The 14,358-nt window shown below is 35.5% G+C and overlaps 1 protein-coding gene across 1 annotated transcript in view; it reads right to left on the minus strand.

Moving 5' to 3' along the window:
- Positions 1–9,704: 9,704 nt before the first annotated feature.
- LOC149806176 (aquaporin-8-like) overlaps positions 9,705–14,358 on the minus strand; it is a 35,333-nt gene continuing 30,679 nt past the window's right edge. The window contains exon 5 of the mRNA XM_089951089.1: positions 9,705–10,082. Within this exon, the coding sequence (XP_089807215.1) occupies positions 10,028–10,082 (55 nt within the window). The 3' untranslated portion in view covers positions 9,705–10,027. The remainder of the gene's footprint in view (positions 10,083–14,358) is intronic.

Consider the following 14,358-nt stretch of genomic DNA (forward strand, 5'->3'; position numbering starts at 1 on the left):
TTTTGTAATTTATTTTCATGATTGTTAATTGTACTGATTATCGATTGTGCAAACGTGTTTTATGTTGTATTTAGATATTTTTTATAGGAAAAATTTGTTTGGGTTGTTCAGTGGAAATAGAAAGTGCTCATTGGACTATAATTATTCTAGAACTATTGTGAATTATTCAAAGGAGTTCAAAACATTGTCATTTTAACAACGTCACGATCTTTGGCGGACCAATACATTTCCGGTTCTGAAATGTCTTCATTCTCTTGGACTTTAATAGAACTTTGTCAGGATTATTTTGGATTCACTTCACTGTAAGTTCCTCTCAGATTTCCATTTACAACGTCAAGAATTTAATTATTTATGAAGTTTGAAAAAAAATTGGTTTTGGTTCTTTCTGGTACTTGGTTTATAACCATAGAGTCGTAACAGTATAACCAGCTGGACATTCAGATTCGTTTCCAAGATGTGGTCAATCTCTTTTCTTTGTCGATCATTTAAAACGGAATAAAAATTCATCAAATAAAGTGTAATTTTATTTTCAACAATTTGCAACGTTTCTTCAGTCCTTTGAAATATGTAAAATATTTCATATTTATGTGCATCATTGTTGGACGTAGCCATGCATCAAATGACCCTGTTTCATTGCACATTTGTCCTAGAATATTAAATGTCGAGGACTTTAGTGGTGGAAGCAATATACAAACATTTCAATCCGATTCTTTCAGGCCCATTCAGAGTTTGTAATTAAGAATTTTTTTTTTCTTTTTCTGCCTAAGGTTGTGGCACCTATTATCCCACAAGCAAAGCGTGCACGCAACTTTGATGCGGATGATGTTTATATTAAGAAGGTATTATACTGAGGCTTTATGTTAAGAAGGTATTATACTGAGGTTTTATGTTAAGAAGGTGCTATACTGAGGCTTTTATGTTAAGAAGGTATTATATTGAGGCTTTATGTTAAGAAGGTATTATACTGAGGCTTTATGTTAAGAAGGTAATATACTGAAGTTTTATGTTAAAAAGGTATTATACTGAAGCTTTTATGTTAAGAATGTATTATTCTGAGGTTTTATGTTAAGAATTCATTATACTGAGGCTTTATGTTAGGAAGATATTATACTGAAGTTTTATGTTAAGAAGGTATTATACTGAGGCTTTTATGTTAAGAAGGTATTATACTGAGGTTTTATGTTAAGAATTTATTTTATACTGAGGCTTTATGTTTGGAAGGTATTATACTGAGGCTTTATGTTAAGAAGGTATTATACTGAGGCTTTATGTTATGAAGGTATTATACTGAGGCTTTATGTTAAGAAGATATTATACTGAGGCTTTATGTTAAGCAGATAATATACTGAGGTGTTATGTTAAGAAGGTATTATACTGAGGCTTGAGCAAGAGACAGTGTGCTACAAACCATCTGATCTCCTAACACGAGTGTAAGGTGAAAATTCATAAAACATTCTAGCTATGTCGCCTTGAAGTAACTATCAGCAATGAAGGGAATTGCTATTAACTGTTCTTGCCTTAGCGTCCCTGTGTATAGAACAACATAGGAATACAAAAATGCAAATTACAACAACACATCCAAGTATTTTCCAGTTTAACGTCTTTTGGATTATGATCACAGGGTCACTGCTCTGCAGTGATGGAAGTAAAAAAGGCGGGGGGTGGGAGATAGCAGAATATATTATTTAATGGGTTTTGGATTATGCAGTAGTGATCCATTGCAGTATATATTGATTTTCTCTTTTCCAAATGTGTCCAGAAAGTTTTATGTTTATTGCATACTTGTGAAAAGAGTACAATCATTTGCTAGACATAGGTCAGATCGAGGAGAAAATCTACAATAACCCACTATAATGGACAATGGAAAGATGGCATCGATAAATTGAAACGATTAATGGTCCGCCCCTGGTAATGACCATGATGTGGCTCAGCATATATGATTCAGACGCTTAGTTGTATGAAAACGGTACTTCTTAACAACAAGCCTGCGCTTTTGAGCTCAATGCACAGATCAGTTTCTTTGTTACTGTTTAATTTACAAATGAAGTCGTACGATTTGTTTTTCACATTATCAATAACAACGTATATCCTATTATAAATTAATACCATGTGGGTATGTAATACCTTTTCAAGTCTCAAGGTAAGGACTTGTGGAAGCAAAATAGACAATTATGATAGCACAGGTAAGCCACATCAGACCAAGCTGTGTAGGGGACTGTAATACCATCTGGACGTCTGATATCAATGAACGGTGCAACCTCAGTGACTCACTTGACTGCTCCTATGCTCACAGCAGTTCAGGTAATTCATTCTGGTACAACAGCTGTAACGAGGATCAGAGGTGAGTACGGCGAAGCCTGTTTAAGACAGCAACCTGTCCACCTCTGGTGTTGCTTTAATCTAGCTATAATACTGAACTCGTCTTTTGATGGAGGTCAATTGCATATGGACTGTATCACTTCTCTTCATTGCGGCTGTCTTCTAAAAATGACCGCCAGACCAGAAAATTTATTTTGTATCCTTGCAATTTTCGCTGCTAACTAATCAATGAAACAGTTGAAACTTGGTTTCGTTATATGTTAAACGTACTTAATCCCAAAGAAGTAAATATTATGATGGAGATCTTGATGAAATGATTAGTTATAATTGCACCAAAGCTGAAGTTTGTCGGAGTTTATTGTTAGTTTAATCAATTCGAAATTTTAAAGATAAAAGAGAACTATAATTTTCTGTTGAATTTATGTTACATGACTCGTTATGAGGTAGGAAGTATTAGTATATATTTTCTTTTTCCTTTTATGACATGAAGACAGCACCATATAATAAATGCCTCTTATCTTCAGGCATTTTCATTGCAGCATTGGGATTTCTTTGTTGTGAACATTTCCTGACACTGGCCACTCATATACCTGTACAAAACACTTTTTCCACCTGCAAGATGTAGTTTTGATTTATTTTCCTTATTACAGTTTTGTTAACGTTCATCAAAATAAGTTTTAGTACATAACATTCTTGGATCTGAAAAGGCAAATGTAAAGGTTTGCCCACTGTCTGCTTTGCAATAGAACAATCCTTTAACATAATCATTATCCCTGTATGTTCTCAAATGTTGCTGAAATGTAAACCTAACAAGCAAAATCTGTATCCCTGTAATGTTCTCAAATGTTACTGAAACGTAAACCTAACAAGCAAAGGCCTTGCACATAGCTTTCCCGTCCTGACAAAACTAAACCTCGAACTATTAATCCAATTGGTGAATAAAAACTCTAATGGAAAAATGGCGATAGTTGTTTTGTTTTTTACTTTATCGATAAAAGTGAATTGATCTTTGAATTGCTCAACTGAGGTATTTGACGTAAAGTGCTGTGCTACTGTTTGCGAGAAAGAGTTATTTCGAAACAAGATATTTACTACAAATATTATGACGAAAAATATGCAAGGATTAGCTACATTGCCTAAAGAGAGTTCTGAGCCAGGAAGTCTGAGTTTATATTAGCATTTACCACAATATATGATATACTTAAATAGCTATATTGGATTGGTGACACTTTTAACAGTGATCATGGTTAAACATTTTTTTTCAGTTTCAAATGATTAAATCGGACTTCAAAATAAAAATTGCCAAAAGATATCGCTAATAACTGCATAGTCTTTTCTTTCCTAGTAAGTCAAAATGCAATAGCTTGATGTAATTCCAAGAAAAAAGTGAGTTCACAGTGTCTGATGTGTAAGGGAAAACTGCATGAATCAAGGCAAGATCTATCTTGGCACTCTTCAAAATATAATATAAACGACGTCAATGAAAATTTTCGCACTTCTTCAATATATAAAATCAGATGAAGGGCGGTGTTACGTGTTAAGGCTCAAATAAACAGTAAAACAAGAAAGAGTAAAAACAAACTTCGAAAAAATATAATAAATAATTTATTTCCTTGGAAAATTGAAAGCAAACAACTTACTGTTTCCAGAATCAAATTCAAAAATAATCCAAGAATAATCCACGAATGAAATTTTAGAAGTCCTAATAATGAAATGTTCTAATTTTTTCAAGTTCTAGTCCCGACGAAGAATCCAAGATGGAAGGCGATGACGTATGCTGTAACCTGTACCGTGTTGATGTCTACATTTCCTTGTGGAAACACAATATTTAATCCTGCGGTTTTGGAAATCTAAAGAGATTTTTTTAGAAATGTGTTTGTTCAAGAATTCTCTATGAGCACAAAATATTTCCAGAAAAACGAATCAATCTTTTAGAATCCAAAAAATTAAAATAAAACTAAAAAAGTCAAAACTAGTCACAACAGAAGAAAACAACTTGACATCAAGTGTTTAAAAGCCCCAAAACTTTGAGATCTCCCTCTAAACAGCATTATTAATACTAAGTATTTCACAATTTTGGAAATGCCTAATTGCGAAATAGAGGATCATGTGATCATGTTTAGATATCAAAATCACGTAGCCCCTGTATGTCCTTGATAAGAACCAATCATGTTACTCCGAGAATAAAAGTTGTTGACTTGACCCTCAATCAAGGCCAGGAACTAAGTCAAAAATAGAAACAGTGTTTCTATTATTAGGTATTTAAGGAAAGATTCAGGTCAAACTGAATTTTCTGGAAAATATCAAATTCCTAGTAAACAAGATTACATTACATTGACATGTACAGAAATTAAAAAGATTCCAAAACCTACAAACACTCAAATCAAATCAAACACAAATTAAATCAAATATAAATTAAATTAAATATACGTAACAGGCGGATATATCTATGCAAACATTCTAAACACAGAAAGATTTTCATCTATTCGGACACGTCTTATATTCTCTTAAATGTCATTATTCGACATAAATAGCATTGAGGACACACTGGTTCCGTCCAAATTAATAAATAATTAGGCATTAAATCTAGGTGCCGACATTGTTGGTTTTATATTAAACTCGTAAAATATCTCCATCACTTCTTCAAAATCTGTGGATTTCGACAGTTAGGTTTTGTATCCTTGTCTAATGTGACATTTTTATTTTGTTTTTCGTTATCGTTAATTGTGCATAAAATCACAAAGAGAAATCATACGTCCAGTTAATCTGCATATACTCCTCCGTGGAGTTTCTTTTGATCTAGAAAAAAGATTTTTCACCCTATAATATTAGTAATTACAGGTTTTTCGATTCGTATTTCTATGCTTTTTATCTTTTATTAAAAGATGGACAGGTGTAATTTTCTACTTTGCTACACAACTAGACAGATATTTTTTCTACTTTGCCACACACTGGACAGATATCATTTTCTACTTTGCTATACACTGGACAGATATCTTTATCTACTTTAATACAAATTGGACAGGTATCATTTTTATTTTGCTACACACTGGACATATATTATTATCCATTTCTCCAAACACTGGACAAGAATCATTTTCTACTTTCCTACACACTAGACAGGTATCATTTTTCTACTTTCCCACACACTGGACAGGTATCATTGTCTACTTTCCTACACACTAGACAGCTATCATTTTTCTACTTTCCTACACACTGGACAGGTATCATTGTCTAGTTTGCTACACACTGGACAGGTATCATTGTCTACCTTTCTACACACTGGACAGGTTTAGTTTTCTACTTTCCTCCACACTGGACAGGTATCATTGTCTACTTTCCTATACACTGGACAGGTATCATTCTCTACTTTTCTACACAGTGGACAGGCATCATTTTCTACTTTCCTACACACTTCACAGGTATCGTTTTCTACTTTCCTCCACACTGGACAGGTATCATTGTCTACTTCTCCATACACTCGACAGGTATCATTTTTTTTCTTTCCTCCACACTTCACAGGTATCATTTCTACTTTCCTCCACACAAGACAGGTATCATTGTCTACTTTTCCATGCACTGGACAGGTAACATTTTTTTTACTTTTCTACACACTGGGCAGGTATTATTATCTACTTTTTCACACACTGGACAGGCATCATTTTCTACTTTCCTACACACTTCACAGGTATCGTTTTCTACTTTCCTCCACACTGGACAGGTATCATTGTCTACTTCTCCATACACTCGACAGGTATCATTTTTTTTCTTTCCTCCACACTTCACAGGTATCATTTCTACTTTCCTCCACACAAGACAGGTATCATTGTCTACATTTCCATGCACTGGACAGGTAACATTTTTTTACTTTTCTACACACTGGGCAGGTATTATTATCTACTTTCCTACACACTGGACAGGTATCATTGTCTACTTTCCTACACACTGGATAGGTATCATTATCTACTTTTCTACACAATGGATAGGTATCATTATCTACTTTCCTACACACTGGATAGGTATCATTATCTACTTTCCTACACACTGGATAGGTATCATTGTCTACTTTCCTACACACTGGATAGGTATCATTATCTACTTTCCTACACACTGGATAGGTATCATTATCTACTTTCCTACACACTGGACAGGTATCATTGTCTACTTTCCTACACACTGGATAGGTATCATTATCTACTTTTCTACACAATGGATAGGTATCATTATCTACTTTCCTACACACTGGATAGGTATCATTATCTACTTTCCTACACACTGGATAGGTATCATTATCTACTTTTCTACACAATGGATAGGTATCATTATCTACTTTCCTACACACTGGACAGGTATCATTGTCTACTTTCCTACACACTGGATAGGTATCATTATCTACTTTTCTACACAATGGATAGGTATTATTTTGTTTTTCCCGGCTGATTTTTTCCATCGTGACAACGACTTTGTGTAAAATTCTAAATTCAAAGTTAATACGCTGTAGAATCTTAGTTTGCGAGTAGTCGGATCTCCAGGTCACGCTTAACGTCAATTGTAGGTGGTCGGATCTCCAGGTCACGCTTAACGTCAATTGTAGGTGGTCGGGTCTCCAGGTCACGCTTAACATCAATTGCAAGTGGTCGGGTCTCCAGGTCACGCTTAACGTCAACTGTAGGTGGTCGGATCTCCAGGTCACACTTAACATCAATTGCAAGTGGTCGGGTCTCCAGGTCACGCTTAACGTCAATTGTAGGTGGTCGGATCTCCCGATCACGCTAAACGTCAATTGTAGGCTGCAAATTATAGTTACATTCAGCCTAAAGTTCAAAACTATCTCGATTACTGTTGACGGTGTATTATTTAACTTTATCCCAATTACATCTGTAGTTAAACAAAAGCCAGCCTAAAACTGTTTGAACGAACCGTGCGTTTTGCTGGCTACTATGAATACTGTTTTCATTTCTTCAATCTTTTGAAATTAAACTCATTTGGATAATGTTGAATTCATTGTTTTTATGAGATGGTCGAATTGACTCGAAACAAAATTTTACGGCTATTCCACTCAACACAATAAAATTATGACAGTTTCTAAATGTAATATTAAGTGTAAGGTTCATCTCAATTTTACAGAGGTTTGTTGGGGGTGGGGGTGCAGAGGAGTTCAGGCAGGAATTCGATGATATTTTGTACCAGAATTTCACTTTGGTTTTTTTTTTTGGTTTTTTTTTTTTTGGTTTTTTTTGGTCACCATTATTAAAGTATTAAACCAAGCGGTATGCGCTGTTTTCAGCTTAAAAAATACAAAACTGTATTATTGTTTAGTGGTTCGTATGAACCACAATGTCATAGTTTTTTTATCCATTATGTAACGCACTAAAATGACGTCATATTTATACAGATGCATTAGAATCCTTCGATTTCATCATTTATTGATTACGCCTTGGAGAAGTCCACTAGAAGAAAGACCATTTTAAATGAAATTTTGCTTCGGGCTAAAGGTTTTTGTTATACCTATTTATCGAAAGATCACTATCTTGTCAGACATTTTTTCGTGTATTTTAGAGACAATGATTTGTAAAATGAAGAACTGCACCACGTTCTTTAATACTATTTCAATACAAACCGTTTTCATTTAGCTCTACTACACGATACATATAATGTTTACAATCTGCTGACAATAAGTTTGATATTTCGCAACGCTCAGTAGATCTTATATCCTGCTTTGTTGCATCAGCCAGAAAAGAGCATTAACTCTCTTGTATATACAGACAAACACATGAACACACACACACATAAACAAATATATTAAAGTATCACGACTGTTTAGTAAACACAGGATACAACAGTAGAGATAAAATAAACTATATATTTATTTTTTCATACGATCGTACTAAAAGCTTACTGTGCGTTTTTGCAACAGTAACTGGCGTATTATCTATCCTGGGAAAGACACATGTTTGTCACAGCTGTAACTGGCGTAATATCTATACCAGTGACACATGTGTGTCAGTCACAGTTGTAACTGGCGTAGTATCTATACCAGGGATAGACACATGTATATCAGTCACAGTTGTAACTGACGTATTATCCGTACCAGGGATCGACACATATATGTCAGTCACAGTTGTAACTGGTGTATTATCTGTACCTGGGATAGACACATGTATGTCAGTCACAGTTGTAACTGGCGTATTATCTATTCCAGGGAAAGACAATATAGATCTTATATCCTGCTTTGTTGCATCCGACATAATACAGAGAAGAGCATTCACTCTCTTGTATATACAAACAAACAAACAAACACACACACAAATATATTAAAGTGTTGTAACTGACGTATCATCTATACCAGGGATACACATGTAACTCAGTCACAGTTGTAACTGGCATATTATCAATACCAGGGATAGACACATATATGTCAGTCACAGTTGTAACTGGCGTGTTATCTATACAAGGGATAGACACATGTATGTCAGTAACATTTGCAACTGGCATATTATCTATATCAGGGATAGACACATGTATGTCACAGTTGTAACTGGCGTATTATGTTTATCAGGGATAGACACGTATATGCCACAGTTGTAACTGGCGTATTATCTATACCAGGGATAGACACATATATATCGGTCATAGTTGTAACAGGCGTATTCTCAATATCAGGGAGAGACACATTTATGCCAGTCACAGTTTTAACTTGCGTATTATCTATACCAGGGATAGACACGTGTATGTCAGTCACAGTTGTAACTGGCGTATTATCCATACCAGGGATAGACACATATATGTCAGTCACATTTGTAACGCGCGTATTATCTATACCAGGGACAGACATATATATGTCAGTCACAGTTGTAACTGGCGTATTATCAATACCAGGGATAGACACATGTATGTCAGTCACAGTTGTAACTGGCGTATTATCAATACCAGGGATAGACACATGTATGTCAGTCACAGTTATTTTCAGTAAAAAGGAATATATTTCATAATTGCTGGCATAGGTGATAGTGATAACAGAAAACAAAAACAGTAATACCAACGAAGTTAAACATTATATTATAAAAATTACTGCATGCATTAGTTCTCAGTTCTATATCAGTATTAAAGCAACCAGTTCACAAATCTGCCTAAGACGTTTTCAGGTGAACCAGTCTACATATTTGTCACATACATTTAGTAGTGGTACATCATTTAATACCCACGAATCGCTTAGTAAATCAGAGCAATAGAACACCAGACTTAAAACATGCAGGACAACTACTAAACCTAATGCATCTAAGCTCATCAGTAAATGTCTTTCTTGCGACCGTAAAAGTCGGAAACTCCAATTCCAAATTCAATATAAAATAGTTTGAGAAAAGGTGTAGAAAATCATTTTTCTCCTGTACATCAAAGTATGAGTGGATGATGGAAATTTATATTGGATGTATAGAGATGGATATAGCTTGTTGGAATTGAACTCTGTTAAGGTCAAATCGCAACGACATTTACCTCCTGAATGATGACTTATATTAATTAATTGTCCAAAGTCATTCTTTTGATAAATTACCATATGTTCGATATTTAATAACACATCAGATGATGCTGTACTTTATAACTGTCAGCGGGTGTCTGTCTCGTGCTAATATTGCACATAGAAGCACAGTATTGTCATCATTACAAAAATAACAAGACAGCACAAGGAATTTTGTCACAGAATAGCCATTCAAACCGGACGGTCTCCTGTTATCCATCTCTTATCTGGACTGGCAAACAGGCATCTGAAAAAAAGGTGATTAAAAGATAATATAAAATAACTAAATTATTTTGTATGCTCAAAACAAGTTCCCACCCCAACTCATCGGTGTTGCTAGGACTGATTTTTGATCGTATGTGTCAGATCTATAATCATATTCCGTTTTGTTCACCCACCAACCCCTTTATTCCATCCTACGGAAGACTAAAGATTTAGAAGGTGGGAATGGAGAAAGTAATTGTAGAATCTAACATACAGTAACGTCTAAAAGAAATCAATGCAGCGGATAAAAGAAAACCATGATTGCAGAAAGAACCATACAGTAACACCTAAAAGAAAACATTGCAGCGGACCAAAGAAAACCAGGACTGCAGCAAGAACTCGGGTTTATGTAACAGCCATTGCCCTCCAGGTTTGAAAAATTGTGCATTCCCGCTTCCCTTAAAATCCCAGTGCCGCCGTTACTTGCAAAACGTCGTATATGCCAAATCATCTGAATAATACTAAGCATTAAAAGATATTAGTCCTATAAAAAAAAAAACCCAGATAATATCGAAGTTTCATTACATTTCGAGATATGCAATTTCTCCCTCGAACTCAGACACCCTGTCACTTTTCACATGTGTACCAATAAACCAAAGTTGATCGGCGACATCCGTTGGTCAACCGATTTCAATCGAAAGCCGGAACACAACACGTGATGACGTCACTGTTGCAAACATACGAAGATAACACCACGCAGTCGGATGCAGTAGGTGATCCTGATGTGAAATGTTATTCTCATTTTGCATTTGATATAATGCAGTACTCAGGCTAGCATTTACGAATAATTTTTCTATAAAGGCATAACTAATGTACATTATTTTTACAAGACCGTGTTGTATGCTCACTAATTAATATGGAAATCCTCAGCAGGTTGGTTCGTTTGCAGCCCAGGTTTGTTCTTTAAAGTATTCCAGCGCCCCATATAATTACGAGTATTCACCCGTCTTACTTTTGTCTAACGCACGCTTGTTTTTCTTAGATCCGCTTAAAAAAGCGAGCTTGCCTCTCTTCGTTCCTTCCCGAATCAATCTGAATGCCACATGGGAATGTTGTTGCTATTATATTATTCAATAATGGAATTATAGAATGCAGATCATAACTAGCTTTGGAGCAATCCCGAAAAAGAACGGAATTACGAGCAACTTGGGTGACTGAATTAAGGGGTGGCACCTCTTACTCCTATACTGAATATCTGAACGTCGTTGAAATCCAACATCTTGATTATTTCAAAGAACGGATGGTATCAGATAGGGTTTTAACAAATTACTTTTTCCTTCCAATCTTTAGTTAGATTGGAAGAATGATGAAATTTATGACAAAATGCGGAATTGGAGCTTTAATATATACCAATCTCTGCAAAGTTTCAACTTCTGACAAATATTTCAACAAGAACAAACACTACTGATTCTGCAATATTTAAACACTTTGTATTTCGATAAACAAAATCCACTCTTCACCAATTGTCCAGTTTCGATTGATATAATTATCAACGGACAGGTTTGTTTTGCGTAAACCTGAAGGATATTGACAACATAAGTAATAAAATATGAGGAATGAGACTTCAAAAAATGTCATAAATTGTGACTTATATTTGTTCTTTCACTTCAGATAACAGTACTACTGGTGGTCATTGGGGTCAAATTATTGACACCATCAGCGTTGTCAGCTTCTACCATGTTGAATGCCCTCTCCTTTGTCAAAATTAAAATATATCTGAAGTGGGTATAACACTTCTCAAACAGGTCCGAAATATGCAGAATTGTATGGCAGTATGAGCTTTCTTGTTTACTGAATACCATATTTCAGAAATGGTTTCCACTTCATTTCACAAAATACAAGTTATATTCAAACTGAATACTTATTACAAGTTTTGCTGCTATCGTAAGTTCTATCAGTGATTACTTAACGTTCCCAATACGTGTGCACTAAAGGCATGGGTTGGTAGAGAAGCAAAGTCATTCACACACTCAGGCTGGATTACAAAACAAACGAAGTCACATTTACAATTTAATTAAACTAGTTGGGATTTCAAGGGTTTACGATGACCATTTGAAAGGTGCTGAATATTTTGTTATAGTTATTTTTCTTTATCTGAACCAGTCAATAAATCCAATGTCGACTGATAGACGAAATAACACCTGCAGATATATGTGTGTGACGTAACACAAGTAAGACGAACAATTCTGTGCAAATTGTGTTCTAAGGGTACTCTAATGGTACTCCGACATACATCAAGGCTGACTTGGGTAACGTTTGCGAATGCAATCCTCTGTCTCAACCTATAAGTTTGAAGAGTTTCGTCATTTTAAAGATGGTCGCGAATCCGTGGAATATTATCCACGTTCAAGAAGAAATTAGTCTGGGATTGGTGAGCGGAAAGCAGCTCTCTGACGGGGTCAACTGATAAAGATGCTCGATGCACAGAGGAATATATTTCTATTATTAAAGGCATTAGACTGCTTCAGAGGAATCATCTGAAGACACAAGCAACTTGTCGAATTGACAATTTTGAAATGTTCAAGCTTCCTTGCCTCAACCTCAACATCTCAGCTCATGCAATCATGGGACCTGAAATGTATTCAGCACTGCATAACGCCTAACTGTCAGACTGGATATTAAAATAATCGTACATTTCATACACAGTGTATTAGTATTCACTAAACATCTGAGACCAGCGATACCTGGCACTGACATATTTGATTGTACCAATAAAGCGTGACCCAACCTTACAGAAGCTATTCATGTTCCTGGTACCTGGTCAGTACATATCCTACTGCAATGAGTTATCTCGATTATCAAGTCTCCTTACTGTGCTATAAACTTACAATGTTTGGGACTTACGACCGTATAGAGAAAACGTAACTTAAAGGTTATGCGAAAGTTTCAAATGACCTTGCCGCTCCGTTGGCCTAGTGGTTCGAGCGTCCGCCTCGGAAGCGGAAGGTCGCGGGTTTCAAACCCCGGCCGAGTCATATTAAACACTCACAAAAATGGTACTAACAGCTGCCTCGCTTGGCGCTCAGCATTAAGAGGTTAGTGTTAGGACTGGTCGGCCTGGTGTCAGGATAATGTGACTGGATGTGACATCATGCTACATGTCTGCGGCATGATGCCCCAGTGCTAGACATCACTACAAACTGTCACACTGCAGACATCATAGCGATGTGAGTGACAAATTGTTAAATCTACGTTAAAAATCTAAATCACACACACACACACACACACACATGACCTTGACAAAGGACGGGAGGGATTAGATACATGGATATAAAAGTGCAATACTTTCATTTCCTAGTTTGACAGGTAAACTATTATAGGAACCCTCCAAATGATTGGGACTTGTGACAATCCAGGAAGATTTTATCCGAACATTTCAATAATATTATCAGTTGACACTGGCTTTAATTTATAGTCAGAGACGTTGATGACGCATGGAGTTAACACAACATTGCTTACTAATTTTACAGTCTACATTTCTCAACAATCCACCAAAATGTTCCGACTTCATGAAGAAACGATCAAAAACAAAAATGATTGAAACTTTAATCAAGATTTTAAAAAATACCTTGTCCTTAATAGGTTACGGGTTACAGGTTGAAAGAGTTGAAAGAGCAATGCATATTAATTATAAAGCACGAGCTAACGGTTATTTAGGCAGAAAACTCCAAACGAGAGCTCAGCTGATATATCCGCAGCTGTTGAGCTGAGTGCCAAAATGTTACCTCTACTTTTACAGGCGAGAAAAAACTCAAATTACATCAAATTACATCAAAATTTATTCCATATCATACCATCTTGTTAAACTCGTTGGTACATGTTGTATACAATAGTAGCGATAGTGTGGAAAAGTAGCATAGAACATGTTATTTTTTAGAGACTTTGATATTCAAAGAAAGCTTTACTCCTGTAAATACGGTGAAATACAAACAATACAGACGAACGACAGGCCATCTCATAAAGTCTTCTGGCTATGGTTAGTAGAGCTAAACATTAAAACTATGCTCGTTCTCATTATGTCCAACTGTTGATAACCTGAAACGTTACAAGCATACAACCATATCGATTTGATCAGTGTCTCAAACAGATTATATCTGCAAATCATATTACCAAAATAATGTGTGTAATTTGATGATTACGTTAAAATAGCCTTGATTTCTTGGGTAAATAAATACCTCTATACTTTGTAAAATAAGCCGCTGCTAGTGAATAGAAACCGAACTATTTAAATGCAATTTGTATTTTTTTAATAAAGAACC

The sequence above is a fragment of the Sinohyriopsis cumingii genome, chromosome 2, assembly GCF_028554795.1.
Source record: "Sinohyriopsis cumingii isolate HCF-2022 chromosome 2, ASM2855479v2, whole genome shotgun sequence".
Lineage (NCBI taxonomy): Eukaryota > Metazoa > Mollusca > Bivalvia > Unionida > Unionidae > Sinohyriopsis > Sinohyriopsis cumingii.